At 36.8% G+C, this 23,820-nt stretch overlaps 1 protein-coding gene across 6 annotated transcripts in view; it reads left to right on the top strand.

The window, feature by feature from the left end:
* The window catches only part of STRBP (spermatid perinuclear RNA binding protein), a 74,710-nt gene that overhangs the window by 7,878 nt on the left and 43,012 nt on the right, over positions 1-23,820 (top strand). For all 6 annotated transcript variants that reach the window (XR_014782488.1, XR_014782489.1, XR_014782490.1 and 3 more), the window contains exons 4-9: positions 2,366-2,510; positions 10,521-10,612; positions 11,443-11,538; positions 12,677-12,788; positions 13,341-13,438; positions 13,650-13,761. Coding sequence is in view for 3 of the 6 variants with exons in the window: in XM_084798469.1 (XP_084654595.1) it covers positions 2,366-2,510; positions 10,521-10,612; positions 11,443-11,538; positions 12,677-12,788; positions 13,341-13,438; positions 13,650-13,761 (655 nt within the window). In the remaining 3 variants the exon portion in view is untranslated. The remainder of the gene's footprint in view (positions 1-2,365; positions 2,511-10,520; positions 10,613-11,442; positions 11,539-12,676; positions 12,789-13,340; positions 13,439-13,649; positions 13,762-23,820) is intronic.

The following is a 23,820-nucleotide window of genomic DNA, read 5'->3' as shown; positions in this document are numbered from 1 at the left end:
CTGCCTCTTCCTCCTCCTGAGTGCTAGGGTTACAGGCATGGGCCACCACCTCCCATTCTCATATCATTTCTGTAGCTTTGAAGATATAGCATATTTGAAAGCTTCTGTCTAAACACTAGTGCTTTCTCTGTGCAGGTTTTACTTGTTGAGCTCTAAATGTTTCTTTCTCAAGTTAGGATCTTTATTTCTGGGCACCTCGGTTTTAAAATGTCACTGTTGATCTAGTGAATTTTCCAGGAAAAAATCTCAAGAGAAGGTATACATTCGCAGACCATCTCAAATTTTAGGAACTTTGGGCTTTCAGGGCTGGAGAAGACTAAAAAGATATAAAACATTCTGAAGTCTTCTAAGAGTTAGAAGAGGTGAAAAAAGCTTGAACATTTAGGGCCAATGGTAGATATTATGAGACATGTATTTCAATTTAAAATAGATTTCTATATTTGGGCGGAGGCACATTTCACTGGAAAGTGCAATCTTAATTGTCCACCAATGTTGATTAAAGTATACACATGTATACACATTTCCTTCTATTTAATCCACACATATAATTAATATTTCAGGAAATAATTTTTAGTGTGACCTTCACATATCCCCTACTACGCTGTACGTGTGTGTGTGTGTGTGTGTGTGTGTGTGTGTGTGTGTGTGTAATGATAATCTCTGACAGGACCTTTCTTACAGACTACTTACTGTAGAACTAGTCCAGCCGTTTACTTCTGCTCTCTCTCTGTACTCTACTAGGGTGGTTTTAGAACTTTTTTGAACAAAGGAGGCAAAGGTTGACAAACCCAGTAATCTTTGAAGTTAATTTAGTCTAAATTCATACAATGTTTTTTACTTTGGATGTATATTATAATTGAAATTTTTAGTTTGACTTATTTTCCAATAGATATTTTTAAAAACAGTTTTTAAAATGATTTTTTTTCATTTTAATGGGCATTGATGTTTTGCCTGCATTTATATCTGTGTGAGGGTATCAGGTCCCCTGCAACTGGAGTTACAGATGGGTGTGAGCTGCCATGTGGGTGCTGAGTGCTGAACCTTTGTCTTCTGCAAGAGCAGCAAGTGGTGCTAGCCACCGAGCCAGCTCTCTTGTCCTGTCTATTGTTTTACATGTGTGCTGGGATCCAACTTGAGTCCTTGTGCTTGTGTGGTTAGCACTGTATGACCAACTCATCTCTCTAGCCCTTCAATAGATAACTTTAATGATTTTTTTTTTCCTCATTGGCAAGATGAATGTTTATTTTGCTTCTGGTTCTTACATTCATTGTGTGTTTTTTCTTCTTTGAATTCTGTTCAACATTGAGTTTTCTTTTTCTTGCTGTTTTTTGAAGTACTTAATATTGAAATGGTAGTTAAAAAAACTATAAATAAGTTTTTTTAGAGCATACCCTTTATTATTTTCTTTAGCCTATTTTATGTCAGTAAACATATATTAAGCTTGATCATTAAGAAATGCCTTGTGCTGTGGTGGCACACACCTTTAATCCCAGCACTTATGAGTCAGAAGGTGGTGGATCTCTAAGTTTGAGGATAGCCTGGTCCACAGAGCAAGTTTTAGGACAGCCAGGGCTGCACATAGAAACCTTATCTAAAAAAAAACGAAAGAAGGAGGAGGATGAGGAGGAGGAAGAGGAGGAGGAGGAGAAGAAGTAGAAGAAAAGAAGAAGAAGAAGAAGAAGAAGAAGAAGAAGAAGAAGAAGAAGAAGAAAGGACTTTAATTGTACATTTAATATTTTATGAAAGCCTCAGGATTATATGTTTATCTCATTGTATGTTAAAAGAAGCAATATAAATTTCCCTGTGAATGCCAGTTGGCTTATCTCATAATGATAAGTCTAAATAGTTTCTTAGTGATTTCTATCTTAATTATACAAGGCTACTGTTTATACTCATTGTTTTAGGTGACTATAAGCAGACTTTTTTTTTTTAAGTAGATATCTTTTTCACTCACAATTTTATAGTCTTGTATTCTGTCAACACCACTGTTGTTTTGGAGAACATTTCCAGCTTATCTGTATTTATATGATAATTTACTATACTAATTTCAAGAATACTTATTTATACTTTGCTATAATACTGCTTATTGACATTTTACATGGAAGAAAAATAGTTTTAAATATTATTTCATAACTGTCTACATGGTTGACATTATGGTTCTTTTATGAGGGATGGAGAATTAGCTTGCTTAAGTTGAAAGAAGTTATCCACAAATTGAGGAACTAGTTATAGTTGTGGATCTTATTTGACTTTTTGGCATAGTGATACTAATAGTTAATATTATTTACTAACTTAGCACAAGGGTTCCCTTTTAGAGACTTTAATTTGATTAAATGAGTGTTTTTGTTATCTCGTTGACTTTCAGAAACTGACAGAAGAGAAATACCAAGTGGAACAGTGTATAAATGAAGCATCCATTATAATTCGGAACACGAAAGAGCCAACATTGACTTTGAAGGTGATACTTACTTCCCCTCTAATTAGGGACGAATTGGAGAAGAAGGATGGAGGTACATGTGTGTATATATATATATACACATACATATGTTTCTTTTTCTTTCTTTCTTTCTTTTTTTTTTTTCCCTGTAACAGCTCTTTTCAGTACTGTCTTAATTATGCCTTGGTATTTAGGAGGCCACAGATTTCATTTGCTTGTGTAAGCCATCTGATGATATTTTAAAGTGCACTTTCAGAGACTTGCGTTTATCATGTGAGCTTTAACTGTGCTTTAATTTTTCTACCACTTTGGGGATCTGCTTTCTTTTTTCTAGTGTAACTTCAAGTCATTGATATCAACCAACCTGTTTTATTACACTAGCTTACTGGTCAGATGTGGTATAAACCAGAACTATTTTAAATTCATTTGCTGATTTAGAAATTACTTACTTGTATGTTTGACTTCTAATAATTGTATACGTTTGTAAAGTTTAGTAATTTGTTATTTCTATGTAGATTTGGTTTATAGTATAAAGAAAAAGAACCAGTGAACACACACACACACACACACACACACACACACTTTTTATTTTGAAGACAAGAGTCTCACTGCATTGCCCTGGTTGGCCCAAAACTCACTATCTAGAGTTGGATGGCTTGAAACTCACAGAGATCTACCTACCTCTGTCTCTTAGTGCTGAGATTAAAGGCGTGGGCCTTCAGTAAATTTTTGAGAAGCTTTTGACCTGTTAACAATTTGAATAGGATATATGTTAAAAATAATAACTGTATGACATTGTTATCCTCATAAATGTAGAATGAGAAATTATTTATTAGTTTTAAAAAGTTCAGAGATGTGCTGAGCTTTTTTTTTTTTTTTAATTTAAATTTTTAATTTTTTTGTTTGTTTTTCAAGAGAGTTTCTCTGTGTAACAGCTCTGGCTGTCCTGGAACTCACTCTGTGGTCCAGGCTGGCCTTGAACTCATGGAGATCTGTCTGCCTCCACCTCCCAAGTGTTGGGAATAAAGGCGTGCTCCACTACCACCTGGCTTTTTTTTTTTTTTTTTTTTTTTTTTTTTTTTTTTTTTTTGAGACACGGTTTTTCTGTATAGCCTTGGCTGTCCTAGACTCACTTTGTAGACCAGGCTGGCCTTGGACTTAGAGAGATATGCCTGCTTCTGTCTCTCAAGTGGTGGGATTACAGGTGTGTGCTACCAGCTTGAGCTTCATTTTCTATGTTTTTATTTTGTTGAGTGAGTTTGTATTCTTAGTCCTTTTCAAAGACACATGCCATGTGATAGTTCTCTTGTGTTGGACTTTTGACCAACTGGCCAGTCTCACAACAATTTTAGGGACACTCTTGTACATATGGGCCAGTAGGATACTTGTATTTTTCGTCTGTCAGATTTCAACAAATCTCATTGTGTACCATAAGTATCACTAAAGTAGAAAATAATATAGGTCAGTTTATTAGTTTACTTTAAATTGTTGATAATGATACCATGTGTAGATTTTTGATTCTTAGACATGAATCATAGAATCCTGGAACTAGACTAGATGGCCACCTTTTAAAAGAAAGATTTTTTTTTTTTTTTTTTTTTTTTTTTTTCAGGGGGTGAGAGTTTGCTCATGTGGTCAACTAAAATCAGAAATAGTATAGTCACCGGAAACCAATTACATTTTTGAGTCATGGGCCAGGTGTGGTGGCGCACGCCTTTAATCCCAGCACTCGGGAGGCAGAGGCAGGCGGATCACTGTGAGTTCGAGGCCAACCTGGTCTACAAAGTGAGTCCAGGACAGTCAAGGCTACACAGAGAAACCCTGACTTGAAAAATGAAACAAACAAAACATTGTTGTGTCATATTCAAATTACTTTAAATCTATAGTTGGGTTTAATGCCTGTACTTTACCCTTTATATAGCATGTCTATAGCACCTCAGAAGAACTGGTCTCTTAAATGGCTTAATTTTTTTAACAGCAAATCTAGGATTTCTGATTTCTGGTGTATCAAGATAAATATTAATTATGGTAAGCTGTGTTCTTCTTGACCCTGTAGCACAAAACCAACTGTTTCTATGTAGAGTTCTAATTATAGGTGCTACTAAACGTTATTTTTGTATTGAGAGTTGTTTGTATCTGCTCCTGCTTTTATCTCTTTGAAGGTATCAGGAATAAAAGCTTTTTTTCCCCTTGTGGGCATTGTGTATTCGCATGGGATTTTGTCATAGCTTTCAGTGTTGAGTCCCTCAGGCTTAAGCTGTTGCTTTTAAAACCTTGATTTTGGTTCGGAGAGGCTTTTAGTATATTAATGCCTTTCTGGAGCACTATTAATGATAGAATGGGATTTGTATCAAATAATAAGCACAATCTTTATTTAATTGTTTTAAGTTACTAAGGTTCTAAAGGCCTCTCTATGTGATGATTCATCCATCAGCTTGTTGAGAATTAGGTAAAGCGAAGGGGTCAGCTAATGTTTAACATATGTTACTTCTCTCTTTGATGGCAGAAAGATTCACTTTGTTGCTCTTTTAATATCCCAGCCCTGGTGACCAACTTGATATTTTACAGTTTACTCGTTTTTTCTAATCTGGTCTTTGCTATAGATACCTTTTTGTATATATTCCTGGGCAGTTTGGAGCATCTAGCATAATTGAGCTTCTGCATCCTGGATTATGTAATGTTTGTTCGCCTAGACACTACTGTTTCCTTTGACGTAATTCTTTCCATCTCCATGGGGTGGAGACACAAGGCACAGTTACCTTTCAGGGATACCTGGTACTGAAAGATAGCTTTTTCTTCCATTCTTTTTACTTTCTTTCTTAAAGTTAAATAATGTCTTGTAGCACCTGATCTCCACCCTGAGACATTTTGTCAAAGTATTCTGACATGCTTTTACCACTCCCAAATACATAGTTTACAGTAGATACATAGCCAACTACTTTCCTTTCTTCTTTTAACTTGCTGAATGATTTTAGCAAAATGTAAATGAGAGGAAAGGAAGGTTGAGAACAGGCAGAGGCAGAGGACTGGGACTAGGTAGGGCATGGAATTTATCTTTAATATTGTCTGTATAGAATTGTATATAACTATTTATGTTCTAAGTTATCAAGAGTTCATAATGATTTTTTTTAAAGTCACAAATAAGACTTCTATGTTATCAATATTAACACACTCTATTTACTTGAAGGCCTTGTACTATTTATTTCCTTAAAAGAAAAAAAAATGGCATAGGAGAAAAAGCACAGATCTTGCTGCATAACATCTGTGTGTTCAGTTCTCCACTTTATTAGTGTTGTGTGACCCTGGGCAGGCTTCCTAATTTCAGAGTATAGATAATACAGAAACAATAAGTTGTTCACAGGTTTCAGTGAGAGACTTTATATACAGTGAGGTATACAACTAAATTCAAAGGAGGAAATTGCAGAAACAACTCAGCTACTACTCCTACTCAAATTGTCTCAAAAGTGAGAGTAATGTGAGCACCCTAGAGTCAGACAGCCAAACCTTGACACAGCTAAGCTATTTTTGTTTGTTTCAAGGCAAGGACTTACTATGTAGCTCTGGCTGGCCTGGAACTCACCAAGTACACCAGCGTGATACACCAGGATAACCTTGAACTCACAGAGAACCTTCTGGAGTACTGCCTTAGCCTCTGGAGTACTGGCCTGCCTTACTACATCTGTCCATATAGTGAACTTCAAACCATGCTTGAAATCCATTTTTATAAGTGAATATACAGTATACTCTGTGGTACTAGTCATGAGTTGGCTTATTGTGTAGCTTATGCTCTGTGGAAGGCACATCTTTTTTCCCCTCCTCCTACCCTTGTCTCTTATCCTAAGCACATAGGATACAGAGGCAGGTTACCAGAGACCATCACAAATGAATCTGTACAGTGAATTTTCAGTCAGCAGAGAAAACACAGTCCAGTGTATAAAAACGATACCGCCAATGGGCAGCTTGAATAATATTTCTTTTATGGTATTTTTATGGCTCACCATGTTATAAACATTTTCTCATATATGATTTATTTAAAAATGTAACACTGACCCTAGGAGGGAAGTAACTATTGCTCTGTTACAAGCAGGAATGTATCATATTTGCTCAGCTAACCTGACAAAGTCCAGTATAGAATCAATCCTCTTTCCCATTCTTGCCTGGGATTACTGCATGGACACTTAAGCTGTTTTTTTCCCTCCCCTTCTTTCTGACAATCATTACACAGCCTCAACTTTGGTGCTTGTAATTTTAAACTAGAAATGTATTTGCTATGGGAGGTGATAAATTGTATATAAAATTATGTTTACATTGTGATTTTAAACCAAGCAGATAGTGAACGTAGAGCCTTTTCTTGCTTATTCTAAAATCAGCTTTTGTCCTCAGTACTAAGGTAGAGTCAGAGCTTGACAGAGAAGTTGTCCTGGAGTTTCTTTTCACCAATTGATGGTAGACTTAGTAAAGGTCAGGACAGTAGACTGTTGCAGTCCATAATTGTGGTGCTGCAGGCTTTATTTTCCTGCCTTCCCCATGTGCTAGATATGTACTGTTGCAGAGCAAACCTATAGTCATTTTCTGTCCAGTGCTTGACTGTCACTAAGATACTGTTCGTGGCATAACTAGACAAACTAGGAGGACAGTGCTTCTTGCGTCCACCTGTTTGTATTACCGTGTCATTTTTTCATGAACAATAGCTTAGGCATGTCTTTCCAGAAAGCTTCAAGGAATTGATAGAAAAGAGGTTTCAGGATATCCTCAGACATAGTAAAAAAATTGTGTCAGGATGAGCCGAGAGCTCAGCTTCATCCAGATTTCCATGGAGGCTGCCATGATTCCCCAGCTCAGTTATTTTACTTTTGAAGAGCCAGGTTCTAGACACATAACACAGTCACAGTCACGTCTGCCTTTCCCCCTGTTCTTCCTTTGTAGATTAGTGTTCTGTTAACAGGGGCAGATACTTTGCATACAAGGCACTGAGAAAAATTGACTGCCTGCTGCAGAATGATGTTCATTGATCTAACCTTTAACCAGATGAGCAAGGTTAGGCATAATAGTCTTTTTTCCAGTGCTCAGAATGCTGCATGTACCTTCATAACCTGATAGTAGGTTACAAAAACATTCTTAAAGCCCATTTTTCTTTGCATTTGACTTTTTTGTCAATACTTGCCCATTTTCCTGTGCTATTTCTTATGTTTCTTATAAAGCAAGTGAAATGAATCATACTTGTATACTTAAATTTTTTTTTTTTTTTGCGACAGGGTTTCTCTATGTTCCCTTGGCTCGGAACTCACTATGTAGACCAGGCTGGTCTGGAACATACAGATATTCATCCACCTGCCTCTGGCTTTCTGCTCTTTGGTGGGGGAGAGGGCCTGAAACAGGGTTTCTCTGTGTGGCCTTTCCTGTGCTGGACTCACTTTGTAGACCAGGCTGGCCTTGAACTCACAGAGAGATTCAGCTGCCTCTGCCTCTCCAAGTGCTGGGATTACAGGCGTGCACCATTGCACGCAGGTGCTTTCTGCTGTTTTTAATGAATTAATGATGACTTTAAAAAAAAGAATCTTTGCTTACCTAATAAAGTTGAAACAAACACACATAGACCTCTCACACCTGTGTTAAAGTCCTAAAATATTTAAATTGAGGTTATGTCAGGAGTGACATTGTTTTCCCAGCACCAGTTTTGTGATTGTTACGTTAATGAGGTTTTTTTAATCAGTGAAAATATGTAAAAATATATTAGCCATATAAAGGGAGTAGACAGCATGGACTGTTAAGTAGCATTGTAGTGCTATATGCTATATATCAACATAGTATGAAAATCTTTTCAAGATCAGTGTATTGTTATAGTTCTGCTGTTTCCAGCCTCATGAATAATAAAACATTTTGGATCTTTTGACTGTCAGGGCATGAAGAAAAATGGCCATTTTGATGTTGATATAAAGCGAATCTGCTGCAAATCCTCAGTGCTGTTTTTCATCTCTTCTTAGTAAAATCTCTTGTTTCCAAATGTTGGCTGTCTGTAGCGAGCTGATGTCTTGACTTTTTTTCCAATAAGAATTTGTGGTTTTAATCTAATTTTGACATGAAAGAAGTCATCAAAAATGTCTTTCTCTTGTCTCTGCTAAAAATATCTATGTCACAATTAGGGTAAACTTCTTACAAACAATCTCTGATCATTGGAGAAAATATTGGGAGATGAACAGAGTTCTGGCTTCCTGCATCTTACCTCTGCCCCTCTTCCTTTGTCTCCCTCGTTCTGACATCTTGACTCCATAAGGTTGTAGAATAAAACTTAACTGTTAATTTAAAAATTGAAGGAAAAAAATAGGCAATTTGGATTATGCTCCTTAACAGACAGCCTTTGTCGGCTCAGCCTTCTCAGTTCTAGTGACTCATTTAGACAGGTTTTATCTTTTATATGAGTTTTACACAAATGCTTGTATTGAGTACAATTAAACAATTTGATGACAAAACATTAAAATGACTCACTTGTATATTTATGTCTGTAGAAACAAGTCCAGGAGTACCATATTTGTTTGGATGTATAAACAAGTCCACATTGATAATTCTTTTTGAGGCTTCTAGTTTTTGAGGAGAAATGAGTAATGGAATGAGATCCAGCATTGTGATTTTGGTTGGCAAGGGTTAATGGGAAACAATGCAGGCATCTGCAGTGAAGCTCACTTGGCAGAAAATAAGTGTGTAGCACTAAAGTCGTCCTCTAGTGTCACAGCAGTACAAGGAACTCACAGTTCTTCCTTTTGTTTGTGTTTTTAGTTAGGCATTATGCCTTCAGGTTTTGTAACATTTTAACTAGTAGAATAAACACTGGATTTGCCCCTGTAGAGTCACTGATAACTAAGGAAACCAAAAAATACCCATGTTCTTGTGTACCATTTAAAGTATTTACATCGCTTGAACCATGCAGTGCACTCCATATCTGCTGTTAATGGGAATACTGAAACAAAGTGTTGGTGGGACTCTTACACTGAAAAGCTTGCCCTCCCTCCCTTCCTCCCTCCCTGCCTTCCTTCTCCCCCCCCTCCCTTTTTTTTTTTTTTGAGACAGAATTTTTTCTGCCCTGGCTGTCCTGGAACTTACTCTTAGACCAGGCTGGCCTTGAACTCACAGAGATATGCCTACCTTTGCCTCCCCAGTGCTGGGATTAAAGGTGTTGTGCCACAACTTCTTGGCTTAAAAGCACTCTTACGAGAGAATAATAAATCTGATTTAGGGCTTTTTGTAGGAATCCTTTTTTGGAATTATGTTTTCAAATAATGCATCAAGATTTAAAAAATTGAAAAATCCACTTAATAGCTTAGCAGAATTAACTTGGTAATAGAAACTTGTATTTACTATTATGTGACATCTCAAATATGTGGTTTTTATTGTTCATCATGTTTAAGTCCATGATTAGGTAGCAGTGTGTAATGAACTGCCTTAAAGAAAAAGAGATCAATAAATAAGAAATATGTTTATTTTATATTTGTAGTTGTAAAATTTTGGCTCAAAAAAAATAATTGAAACAACCCCAAGGTAGCTTTTGAGTTCTCATCAATGGTCATTATTTAGTGATTGAGTTTGTTTAGAAGCAATTAATTTTCTTTTTGATCACAAGCAATTAATTTCTTTTTTGGTCACACGCAGTATATTTTCAGCTTATCTAACATTATTATATAAGAGCTCCAACTGTTAAAGATTCTGATGAGTTATCAAAATTTCTTTATTGCTATTGTTCCCAGATGTCCTACTTTGTAGCTTGCCAAAGAAAGCAGTGTTGTGTACTTAGTTTGTTTACTATGATGGTGCACATGTTTATTAATAAGATCCTGGATTGATAATCAGAAGCAGTGGTCACTAATTCCTTTGCTGAATTCCTTTTGCATTTTTTGCACAGAATCTGATGACTATTTATGTAAATAATGTGTACTTAATCTTAAAAAGAAGCAACAAAACCAAATTATAAAATTTTTTGGGAGTCTTATAACTTTACTCAAATGCTGCTTTCTTTTTATTGCTATTGCTGTTTTCTTAACAACACCCTTTCAAACTGTATCTGTTTCCCTTTATCCTATTTTATTATTAGAAAATGTAATGGTGAAAGACCCTCCGGACTTACTGGACAGGCAGAAATGTCTGAATGCCTTGGCTTCACTTCGACATGCCAAATGGTTTCAGGTTGGCACTTTGTTATTTTCTCACTGTTTCTATATAGCCATGTGTAGATTAATTGTATTTGGAACCCCTGTCACTTAGTGTTTTCTGTGTGCTGTATGAAATGGGGATACTTTGTAGCTCATAGAACCATTGTTGGAGTAACTCATTTCCTTTAGATAAAGTGCATTGAATAGCTTCCATTGTAGTGTGTGCATGTACGCATGTACCTGTGTGTATGAGCTAGCCAGAGCCCAACTTCAGTGTCATTTCTTAGGAGCTATCCACCTTGCTTTTTTTTTTTTTTTTGGAGATAGGATCTCTCACTAGGATCTGGAAATCACCAAGTAGGCTAGGCTGACTAGCCAGCAAGTCCCAGGGTCATCCTATTTCTGCTTCCTCAACACTGAGATTATAAGTATCTTGCCACCACACCTGGCTTCTAAAAAATAGATTCTGAGGGTTGAACTTCCGTGCTTGCATAGGAAGTTTTATCCCACTCAACTGTCTCCATGATGTTTTGTTGGCATGTGATTCTTTTTGGCTTATTATTCTGAGTAGTAGATGGTGGCTTGTAAAATGTACATGTAGAAAAGCTGAATGTTAATATATATTTCATGGAATTGGGTTGTCATGCGTTTACAAAAGGAGGTTTTATAATGTTCCTTTTACTCAGAAACCTGCCTTTCTGAACCATAACTGCTATTTTTCATAACTTGACGTTTTGATTTGCTTGAAAGCCAGTAAATTATTTGGTAATTGGTATTCATTTTAAAAAACTTACCCATGATCAGTGTATTTCAAATGAGAAATGGATTTCTATAGGGATATTGGAATCATTTTGTTTGTTTTAGGCAAGGGCAAATGGATTAAAATCATGTGTAATTGTCCTCCGCATTCTGCGTGATTTGTGCAACAGAGTACCTACATGGGCACCATTGAAAGGATGGGTAAGTATTTAAATGTAATTAAAAAACAAATCTGAAGCTATAGCAGAGAAATTGTAGAAATGATGCTTTTATGGAATGGCTATTTTTTGAGTTAGTCAAGGGTCGTATTGTCTGTTTTTGCCCAGAAATTTATGCAGCTTTATGAAATCTTTTATGAACACAACTTTTTTTATATCTTGTCTTTTGTGTTTTAGACCTGATATGTTTATATAAAGGTTTAAAATCTATATTTATCTATGTATATTACCTTTATTTTTTTTCTGACTTAAAGGCTTTATATCTTTTGGAAGTGCTGTTCTTCTTTTTCAGTCACGAGTCACTTGCTGCCCATGATAGCCTTCTTGGGTGGCTCATTGCCTTCAGTGTCATTTTTGTGGAAATTATCTAATAGACTGGTGTCTTTTTAATTTTTCATCAAATGTAGACACAGACCCAACATGTTAGGTTCAGTGCAATGTTACAATATATACTTTAAACTATGCAATTAGGTTAAGTGTAGTGTTTGCCTGATATTAATTACTAACTGTGGATATAACATATATTGTAACATTGACTTAATTTGGAAATTATTATGCTTGATTCAGTCCAGATTACAATTTTAAAAATCTATGAAAATAATGTAAAGTTACAAAGACCCATTTATAAGATAATAACTGAATATATGCACACCATCAAAAGTTTTCAGTTTATCTAATGAAGAGAAGTAGTTCTTTGTTTAGTCTAATCATTGCTCTTGGAGCAGGCTATTTGATGAATTTTCTTATATAGTTGAGTGCTTCCTAACTTAAGTAGAATTTAGATAAACCAATTTGTATCTTGGTTGTTTATTAGCTATTACATATTTGAAAGCTTGTTAATCATAATTAATTATATGGCTAGTTTTTTAATAAAATCTTTTCAGGGAAATTAAAAATCATAAAGTTTTTGTCTCATGTTTTCAGAAAATATCTAAAAATACTTGATTTAAAAATGGTTGAATTAGAGTAGATAATCATGGGGAAAGAGTTAAATGGTTCTTAAGTGCTAGATTGTCTACACTTTTTTGGCTTTCCTTTTAGATAGAAATGTCAGCTCACATTTAACTGGAATCCTTTTAACACTTGGTGCATGTACTAATTTGTAATTTAATATCTTCTAGCCACTAGAGCTTATATGTGAAAAGTCTATAGGTACTTGTAATAGACCTTTGGGCGCTGGGGAGGCCTTGAGACGAGTAATGGAGTGTTTGGCATCTGGAATACTACTTCCTGGTAAGGGTTTCAAACTCTCGAGGCAGAAGAATAAGAAAAATCTCATTTTAGTTAATTTATCTAAACATATGCTAAATGTTTGTCCTCTGCAGAGGAGAATGGTGTGTAGGAGTTGTATTCTTTGGAATTTTAGCAGCTAGAATGTTTGTGTGTTTTATGTGTACTAACATAAAGGATACTAATAGAAGCTGTCTGCTACGAATTAGAAGTCTGAATTTGGAAATATAAATGCTTATTTTAAAAGTATGAAGTTCATTTTGATTATATTCTAGTATTAAATTTTGAAAAATTAAATATAAAATCCATTTAAATATTAGGATGATTTATCATGCTATTCTAAATTCTTGGAGTAAGACTCAAATTTTGATTAGGTGACTTTTGTATAAAATAAGGACAATTAAGAGCTAACACTGCAGATGACAGAATGTCCTTAATATTCCACTTAATTGAGCAGAATTTTAATTCTTCAGTTTTCCCCCCTTTTCTCTTTTGTTATTTTGCTATGTTCTAGACTTTGTTCTAAATTTTTATTATTCCTTGCCTTTGCCAAAGGCGGTCCTGGTCTTCACGATCCTTGTGAGCGAGACCCAACGGATGCTCTGAGCTACATGACCACTCAGCAAAAAGAAGACATCACTCACAGTGCACAGGTATGAGATTGGTATAATATTGTTTGCTTAGAAAGACACCATAACCTTCATTTTAAAAATTGTTCTGTGTGGCTACTTTTCTTGTATCCATAAGTTAGGGAATTCTACCAGAATATAATATCAGTATATAATGCATGTTATTTACGTTAAATGCCATAAGAGCTAGTAATGGTTATTGAGATTTGATTAAACATAATGTTTTATTCTTTAGCATGCACTTAGACTATCAGCCTTTGGCCAGATTTATAAAGTGCTGGAGATGGACCCTCTTCCATCTAGTAAGCCTTTTCAGAAGTATTCCTGGTCAGTTACTGATAAAGAAGGTGAGTATGAAAGCTTTGTTTCTGTTTTTTAACTAGAGTTGATAGTGGTGGTGTGCACCTTGTTTAAGGGACTTAATGCCTTGTCCATCCATGTTACCTCTTTTCTTCTTAACTTAGTTGGCTTCTATCCCAAACATTGGTGGCGTCAGCTGGCTGTCTCATTTGTTCTTATTAGTGCTTAGCTTGTTTTTTTTTTTTTTTTTTTTGGTTTGTTTTTTTCTGTGTTAGATTTTGTTACTAGATAGACGTAAGGACCATACTTTAGGTCTAAGGAGAGGAGGTAAACCATAAGCCATCACTGGTCAGTATGATGAATTTCATGATGCTTCAGGGTGATTTATAGAAAGAAAGAAACAAAAATACAAGGGATGAGAAAAATGTATTGGAAAATTCATGCCTGTACTCATTGTTGTGTGACAAAACTTCCAGGGTAGGATAAATATAGTCAACTTCTCACTCCAGATAGGGAGCCCACGGCAGAGCAAATACAGATGCCATCCCAGTCCAGCTTGGTGAATCGGTGAATTTTATTGGGGTTACTTATGGTAATGTGGGTGAGTGGTTACTTACAGGAGCAGAAGTGACTCACAGATATCTGTATCACCAATGCCCACACCAGCACAGGTGATCGATCGCTCATGAAAAGCACACTTAGCTACAGGCAGCACAAAAGGTTGGAAAGTCTTTCTAGTGCCTCAGTTTTTCCAAATCCCTTCCAGGCAGCTCTTCTTGAGAGTCTTCTTTATAGCTGGCCTCTGCTTACCCTGGCAGGGGTGGAGTCTAGTGAGTCTAGCTGGTCACTTTCAGGGAGTACTTGAAGCTAATATTTTGTTGTTGTTCACCTCCCTGCTTAAGGCCCTTCCCTGCAGGATGGAATGTTTTAATCTGGGAGGATACAAACTCATTTACTCTGATTAGGATGTCAGAACAATGGCCAATTCCAGTAGTGGGGTTCTAATTATAGCTCTATTATGTACTAGTTTGAGGCCTTGACAACAATTTTCTTTCTCTCAGGAGAGCTATTACCATCTTTTTTCCCCCCTTTATTAAGGTCTGGTGTCAGATTAAATTGTCTGAGAACACATGCTCAAACATGAATTTGTTTACTTTGTGTGCCCTCACTGTCCTCCAGAAAACATTTCATGGTTTTGTATCTTCCCATCAGTCAAAAGAAGGATAGGTTATTTGGTACTTGATATTCTTTATCTAAGATGTAGCCTACCTCCTACAATTGATGTTACAATAATTTTGATATTAGAAGGATAGTACTCAATGTATTTATTTGGACAACATATTATGTCTAGTTTTAGTCTACAAAATCAAAATTGTTGCTTAGCTGGCTGTGGCAGAACAGAACCACAATCCCAGTACATGCAAGGCAGAGGCAAGTGCTTTAAGTGTTTGAAGCCAGCTGGTCTTCAAAACCAACAAAATACAAAGCTATTATATGAAAATAATGAGACTTTTGAGAGGAAGGATGTTTTATGAAGGCAGCTTCCCAGAAGATCCTATGATGTCTCTTGTCTACTGGAATATTCTTTTATATTGTTTTTATACTTCTGTTTCAATTTCTATTACATTACATATGGACATGTAGTTTAAAAAAAGAGTGCTAGGCCTCAGCAACTTCAGCACACAGAGTAGTAGTGGTTCTGAGAATCACTGCTTTATATTGTAAGCTCCTGAGGAAAGAAGTGCTCCTCTGTAGGAGGAGAGTTCTTGATTCTTATTGGTGATAGTACTGGAAAAGACATGTCCCTGTGATATCAGACATTTTCCATAAACTAGATGAAGTGACTAAAAAGTTTAAATATATTATTTGTGATTAGTAACAATTTTTTATTCCAGTCACTTAATTCATAGTAGTAGTACTCTTCCCCCCAGTAGGTAGTAAGACTATATCAATTGGTATGTTACTTAGGGTCTTTTTAATTTTAAAATGTAAAGATCTTAGTCAGAATTTGAAAACTGCATGTTTGTCAACGCACAGCATAAAACAGAACCAGAGAAGCAGTTATGTGTTAGCTGTCACTTCCTAGCTGTATGACTAAGCAAGACAGTTAACTACCATGTCCTATGGCCAAAAGATGATCTCTCTCACAGTTTGATGCTTTAATCACTAGGCTTCCTGATGTTTACATTTAAGTTTGTTCCTATAATTTTTTTTTCCTTCACACAGAATATTCTTTTTTAAATAGTGTTTTTATTAATTCTTTGAGAATTTCATAGAATGTAGTTTGGTCATATTTATCCTATTCCAGTTCCCTCACTTCCCTACCCATCCAACTTGATGGTCTCTTCTCTCATGCTTGTTCTCTTTCCACCCCTTCCTTCCTCTCTCCTTCCTTCTTCCCCTTTCCCTTTCCTCCTGTCTTCCCTCTCCTTGTCTCCCTCTGCATCAAGTCCAGTTTGTATTGGCCGATGACTCCTGTGCATGGGGCTGGCAAAGGAGTGTGGTCTGTATACCAGGTGTGACACCGTTGAAGAGAATGGACTTTCCCTCCTGCAGCAGCAGTCAGTTGCTGATAGAGGTGGCACTTCATGCCTTCCTCCTCTCCTCCATGCTGGGGTTTTGTGTAGCTTGATCCTGTTTGCGTAGGCCTTATACGTTTGTCACACTCCCTTTGCCTATTGTAGCTGGGAGACACCATCCACTACCTCAGGCTCTAATCTTTCCACCCTGTTTTCTCTGAATCTTGAGGGGGGTGGTTCTGATAATAGACATTTTAGGGCTTGAGAATTCTAAAGTCTCTGAATGTTGACCACTGGTGGGTCTCTGTTACTTGCTGTGTATTGCAAGGAAAAGCTTCTGGGATGAGAGTTGAACAGTGCACTAATCTGTGGGTATAACAGTAATTCATTAGGAGTTGTTTTACTGCTATATCCCTTTAGGAGAATAATAGTAGGTTTTCTGCTAGGGCTGTGATCTGTCTAGCCACAGGTTCTTTGCCATGTTGACAGTGTCAGATGTGGGTTCCATTTTGTAGAATGGGCGTTGCATTGAAATTGATTGTTTTATTTTAGTTTTTCGAGACAGAGTTTCTCTGTGTACTTTTGCTGTCCTGGACTTGCTTGGTAGACCAGGCTGGCTTTAAACTCAGTGATCTGCCTTCCTCTGCCTCCCAGAGTGCTGGGATGAAAGGCCTTGCACCACCATGCCTGGCTTTCTGTTGAATTTTAAAAGGTGGCTGTTTAGTCTCATAATGTGTGTGCAACTGTTGAACCATGGGGCATGTTTTGCCAGGCCATTTGTTACTGTAGCTCAGAGTACATTGTAGTTTGCAGCTGGGTGATTTTGATGATTACTTTTTCCCTTTGATCATGTGCATAGCACCTTCCAGCCCTATGGAAGCTGTGTGGTGGTGATGGGGCTTCTAGTTGAGTACAGCTCGATTTCTCCATGTTCTGTGACACAGTGTGTGTCTCTTCAGCAACAGTGTCCTTTCCTCCACTTCTGGAGGGAAACCAATAGCACTGGCAATAGCTATAATGTGTTTAGGGGGGTCTGTGAGACCCCCATTGGCTAACAAACCAAAAGAAGTAACTCATTTCTGGTGCTGGGGGTTTTATTCAATTAGTGCATGCTGTCTAATTGGGTTATTGTTCCCCATTATAGTGTAACTCTATTTGAACTATTTTTATATATGTATGTCTTTTAGGAAGCTTTTACAGGAGCAGTGCCTTCAGTGTGAGTTATCCCTTCCCATATTCCCTCCTCTTCCCTCCCCTTCCACTTCTTACCTCCTTTAATTCCTCCTGTCTTGTTTTTCCTTTCCCCCTTTATAACACTGCATTCTATCTCCCTTTCATTGAAAGATCACCTCCTCTCTAATGGTTCTTACTAGTTATCTAAATAACCTCTGTGGGTATTCCAAGTGAAATAGATGTATCTAAAGCTTAAAAGCCAATATCCACATATGAGAGAAAACATGTGATGTTTGTCATTCTCTGTCTGGGTTACCTCTCTCAGGATGACTGTTTCCAGTTCCATCCATTATATGCACATGCCTTTTTAAGAAACAGTTGAATACTATTCTGTTTTGAAAATATACCATATTTTCATTATCCATCAGTTGCTGGCCATCTAGGCTGTTTCTAATTTCTGGGTATTATGAATAGTGCAGCAACAAACATGGATGAGTAAATATCTCTGTAGTAAGACAGTGAGTCCTTTGGATATAGCCCGAGTGGTGTAACTGGATCTAAGAGCTTTCAGCTTTTAGAGGAAACTATACGTTTTTCATAGTGGCTGTGTCAGTTGCACTCCTACCAGCAGTGAAGAACTGTTTCTTTTTTTCTTCTCTCTTTTTTTTTTTTTTTAACTAAATTTTAAGCATCTGCTGGTCATCTGTATTTTTGATCTTGGACAGTCTCATTGGGATAAAATTAAATCTCAAGGTAGTTCTAATTCACATTTCCTTGATGGCCAAGGGTGCTAAACATTTTTTTAAAAGTGTTTCTAAGCTACTTGTGTGATCTTTCGAAAACTCTGTTTAGTTTTGTGCCCCATTTTACATATTTTCTTGATGTTTAGTGTTTTGAGTTTTTTGTATGTTCTAGATATTAACACTCTATCAGATGTATAGTTGCTAAAGGTTCTTTCTCCATACGTAGGTTGCCTCTTAATCAAATGATTGTCCTTTGTCCTTTGCCTGTGCAAGTGTTTTAGTTTCATGTGGTCCTGTTAGTCAGTTGTTGGACTTACTGTGTATACTATCAAGGTCTGGTTTAGAAAGTTCTTTCTGGTTCTGTATGGTCAAGCATATTCCTTTCTTTATGCTCTATCAGATTCTTAATATCAGGTCTTGTGTTGGAGTCTTTGATCCATTTGGAGTTGAGCTATGTACAGATTGAGAAACACAAATTTAATTTCATTGTTCTTCGGGCAGTTATCCACTTTTCCTAGCATTAAAGGTGCTGCCTTTTCTCCAGTGTGTATTTTTGACTTCTTTGTCAAAAGTCAAGAAGTCCATAGGTGCATGGACTAATCATGTCTGGGTTCTCAGTGCTAGTTCTCAGTTCTATCCAATGTGTGTTTATTTTTTTTTACTTAATGTCTATGAGGGCTTTATCTGCAGCCATGTGGTTGCCAGGAATTGAACTCAGGACCTCTGGAAGAGCAGACAGTACTCTTAACCTCTGAGCCATCTCTCCAGTTCCCTGTTTTTTGTTTTTCAAGACAAGGTTTCTCTGTATAGCCCTGGCTATCCTGGCACTCACTCTGGGGACCAGGCTGGCCTTGTACTCAGAGATCCCCCTGCCTCTGTCTCCTGAGTACTGGGGTTAAAGGTGTCCACCACCATAGCCCTGTACTGCTGAGCCACTCTTTAAACCCTGTTTTTGTTGACTTTTTTTCTGTAATGCTATATAACTTAAAATCAGGAATGGTGACATCTCCAGCAGTGTTTTATTTACTTGGTGGATTCTTTATTTTAGCTCTCTTGGGCTTTTGTGATTTTATATGAAGCTTAAGAATTTTTTCATTAAGTTTTTTTTGTAATTCTTTGAAGAATTATGTTGGGATTTTGTCGGAGATTATATTAAATATGCAGATTGCATTTGGTAGGCTAGTCATGATCACAATATTAACCAATGCACGAGCATGGGAAATTTTCCATTTTCTAGTCTCATCTGTGATTTCTTTTTTTTTCCAATGTCTACTTTCATACTTAGGGTTTATTCCGAGATTGTGTGTGTGTGTGTGTCTGTGTGTCTGTGTGTCTGTGTGTGTCTGTGTGTGCACGTGTGCATGCGCCCTCTCTGGCATGCTTGTTTTTATTTAGGAAGGCTATTGATTTGTGTGTTTTAATTTTGTAACCTGCCAGTTTGCAGAATGTGTTTATTGAGCTATAGAAATTTCCTGGTGGCATCTCTAGGGTCTTTTATGTATAAAATTATATTGTCTACAACCGTGGTTACTTTTTTTTTTTAAAAATTTCTTCCTTTATTTGTATCTTCTTGCTCTTCTTCAGTTGTCTTACTGCTTTAGCTAAGACTATGAGCAATCTATTGAATGACACTGGAGATAGTTGTCTTGTTCTCAATTTTAGTGGAAATACTTTGGGTTTATCTCTGTATGTTGAAACATATTTACAGCTCTTGGGTGAAGCTGACTTAATCATTGTTGATATAGTGGTCTTTTTGATACATGCCTGTATTCATCTTGCAAATATTCGATTGAGGACTTTTACATTTATGTTCATCAGAGATTTTAGCTTACCATTTTTGTCTTTTGTTGGGTCTTTGTCTGATTTTCGAAATACTGATTTGTAAAGAGAATTGATAAATATTCTTTCAGTTTCTATTTTGTGAAAAATTTTGAGAAGTGTTGGTGCAGTATCTTAGGATTCTCTGAATTTGCTCAATGTGTTGTAATAACTCCCTTTTCATTTCTAATTACAATTAAAATGATTTTATGTGTATGAGTGTTTATTTTTGTGTGTTAATTTTGCATGTATGTCTGTGTATCATCCACTTGCTGTTGGATCCTCTGAATTTGGAATTATGGATGATTGTGAGCCACTGCCGTAGTACTGGGGAACAAAATCCAGGTCCTTAGTAAAAGCGACTGGTGTCCTTAACCTCTGATCTGTCTTTCCAGCGCTCATCTCTAGATTCGGGTCATCTCTTCCTTCTGGCTAATTTGGCTAAAGGTTTGACAATTTTGTTTTCTCCTCGGCTTTCCCCCCCAATCTGTTTATATCATTGATTCTGTGTTGTTGCTTTTCTCTTCTGTTTCATTAATTTCAGCCATGTCGTGATTATTTTTTCCTGTTTACTCTCTGGATACTCATGCTTTTCTTAAGAGATCTTTCCTGATTTCTTGATCGGCACCTAGTGCTATGAACTTTCCTCTTAGGATTGCCTTCATTTGCCACATAGATTTTGGCGTGTTGATATGTGGTGTTTTATTTTGGTTCAGTAAATCCCATTCCCCACCTCCCCACCCCCCACCCCCACCCCAAAAACACACACACAAGTACACACTCTGTAGCCTTGGCTTTCCTGGAACTCTATAGGTAAACCAGGCAAGCCTCAAACTCAGAGATATCCTCCTGCCTCTGCCTCTGCCTCCGGAATGCTAGGAATGCTAGGTGTGCACCACCACCACTGCCTGCCTGGCTTAAATTCCTTCTATTTCTCCCCTTCCCTCCCCTTCCCTCCCCTTCCCTCCCCTTCCCTCCCCTTCCCTCCTCCTGCCCTCCCCTCCCATTTTTGTTTTAGTTTTTTTGTTTTTCCCAGAGACAGGGTTTCACTATGTTCTGGACCTCTCTTTGTAGACCAGACTGGTCTCAAATTCACACAGATCTGCCTGCCTCAGGCATAAGCTTGCTTGCCAGCAAATGTCCTTCTTGATTGCTCCCTTGACTCAGTTTTCATTCAGTATTGTGTTGTCTTGTTTACGTGCGTTTGTCTGCTTTCTGCCATTTTTATTGTTGTTGAAATTCAGCTTTATATCTTGGAGACCAGGTGTAGGATGCAGGATATTCAGGTTTCCTATATTTGTTGAGGTTTACATTATGTTCTAATATACGGTCAATTTTGGAAAAAGTTCATGGGCTGCTGAAAAGAAAGTGAATTCTTTAGTGTTTGCATAGAATGTTTGTTAGGTCCATTTGATTTATGATGTCATTTTAACTTCAGAGTTTCTGTCTTTATTTTGTGTCTTGATAACCTAGGGGTGAGAGTGGGACATTGAAGTGGTACCCTTTTACTGTTAGGGTCGGTCTGTGAGGGTTAGACTTTCTTTTATGAAATTGAGTGCCCCTTTGTTGTGTAAATGTTTAGAATTGTAATATCCTCTTGGTGATTTTTTCCTTTAATGAGTATGAATTGCTTTTTCCCATCTGTTTTGTCTAGTTTTAGTTTGAAGGCTGTTTTGTTAGTTATTAGAATAACCTGTTTGTTTCTCAGTTCTATTTGCTTGGAATATCCTTTTTTTTCCTTTTACCGAAAAGTTGTGTCTTTAATGAGGAAGTATGCTTCTTGTAGACAAAGAAAAGATTCATTCTGTTTTCTAGTCCCTTTGTTAGTCTGTTTTTGTTGGGAAGTTGATATTGTTGCTATTTAGAGTTACTGTTGAGTAGTGTTTATTAAATTTTTAAAAAGATTTATTTATTAATATATATACAGTTCTCTACCTGCAGGAAGAAGAGGACATTAGATCACATTATAGATGGTTGTGAGGCACCATGTGGTTGCTGGGACCTCTGGAAGAGCAGATGGTACTCTTAACCATTGAGCCATCTCTCCAGACCCCCCTCTTTTTTTTTTTTTTAATGTATTGATTTTTTTTTAACTTCTTATGGCTTACTGTTCTGGGATTATTTGTTCTTCCCATCTCTTGGTTATGTTTAATCTTCTCTTCAGATAAAATTTCTTCTCGTAGCCTCTGTTGAGTTGGCTTAGTAGATATGAATTCCTCAAAAACTTTAAAAATTATTTTATACTATGCATCCCCTTTTTCAACTTCTCCTGATTCTCTCCCCCCACCCCTACCCCAATCACCATCTCTTAGTCCTCAGAAAGGGGGAGCTCTCTTCCCTTAACAACTGATCCCAGGCTATCAAGTCTCTTCAGGATTCCCTGTATCCTCTTCCTTTGTGGCTTGACAAGGCTACCTTGCCCAGGGGGAGAATAATAGGCAACAGCAAGTAGATCCATATTTATCAACCTGTACTAAAGTCCAAGTGGATCAAAGACCTCAACATAAAACCAGACACACTAAATCTACTAGAAGAAAAAAGTGATGAAGAGCCTTGAAATCACTAGCACAGGAAACAACTTCCTGAACAGAGAACAAACAGCTCAAATTTGTTTTAGTCATGAAGCATTTTTATTTTTCTCTTTCAGTTGTAATAGATCATTTTGCTGGGTATAATAGTTTGGGTGGACATCTGTGGTCATTCAGAACATGTAGAACATTAGACCAGAACTTTTGCTTTCAAAGTCTCCACTGGAAAATCAGTTGTTATTCTCATGGGCCTGCTTTTCTATGTGACTTGGTTTTAAAATCCTTTCTTTGTCCTGAATATTTAGTATTTTTTATCATACATGGCCCTCCTCCCAAAGTCATGTTTGGTTTTCTGTATGCCTCTTGATAGCATCTTTTTCCTTAGATTTGGGAAATTTTCTTTTACCTTAAAAAAAAAATTCCTATGCCTTTGACCTGGGTTTTTTCCTCCTTCTTTTTTTATACTTTGTATTCATAGGTTTGGTCTTTTCGTAGTGTTCCAGATTTCTTGGATAATTTGTTTGGGTTTTTAGTTTAACTTTTTTTTTTTTTTTAAGCTGAATGATTCATTTCTTCTACCTCATCTTTCAGACATGGTATTTTCCCTTCCATTTGATCCAGTCTGTTAGTAAGCCTTTCCCCTGGCTTTTTGTTAAATTTCCTGAATCTTTCATTTGAAGTTTTGTTTGTTTGGCTTTTCTTTTCACAGACTATATATTAAATTGTGTTTTCATTTAACTTTTTTTTTTCAGTTTTTATTCAGATATGTATCCATATCAGCTTTGAGCTTGAATGTATTCATAATGGTATTTTTGAAGACCTTGTTTTGTGCATCAGTGAAGTTGATGGGTAGTAATTTGTAGAAGAGGCATAATGTCTTGGTTGTTCTTGTTTGTGTTTTTGTGATGGTATCTAGGCAGCTGGAGTTAGACTGTTTGTTTGTGGTGTTTAGGATACCTCGTCTTGCCTTTGTTGGATAGGTGTTTGGATCTTTGTTTACTGTTATTCCAACTTGTCAGGTTGTGGATCCGTTGAATGATTCTTAGACTTCAGTATTAGAGTGACTTATTTTGAGTGGGGTATTGGATAGGTGGGCAGGAATTGACTCTGGGGCACTCAGCTAGGGTTCTAGGTTGCAGAGGGGTAACTGTCGGTCAGGAAGGTCAGTGGAATAGCTCTAGGAATTCCTATTTCGAGTTCTGGTTCAGATTCTGGGTTTGGACATCATGTGGTTACAGGCTGGCACAGTGGCTGAGGTGGGTGGTTTCGGGAAAGGATTCTATTTATGTGATTTTAAATTTCAATTTCAATATTATAATGTTTTT

The sequence above is a fragment of the Acomys minous genome (genome assembly GCF_964271855.1).
Source record: "Acomys minous genome assembly, chromosome: 10".
In the NCBI taxonomy this organism is placed as follows: Eukaryota; Metazoa; Chordata; class Mammalia; order Rodentia; family Muridae; genus Acomys; species Acomys minous.
The sequence above is the reverse complement of the archived record's forward strand: the minus strand, read 5'-3'. Positions and strand labels throughout refer to the sequence as shown.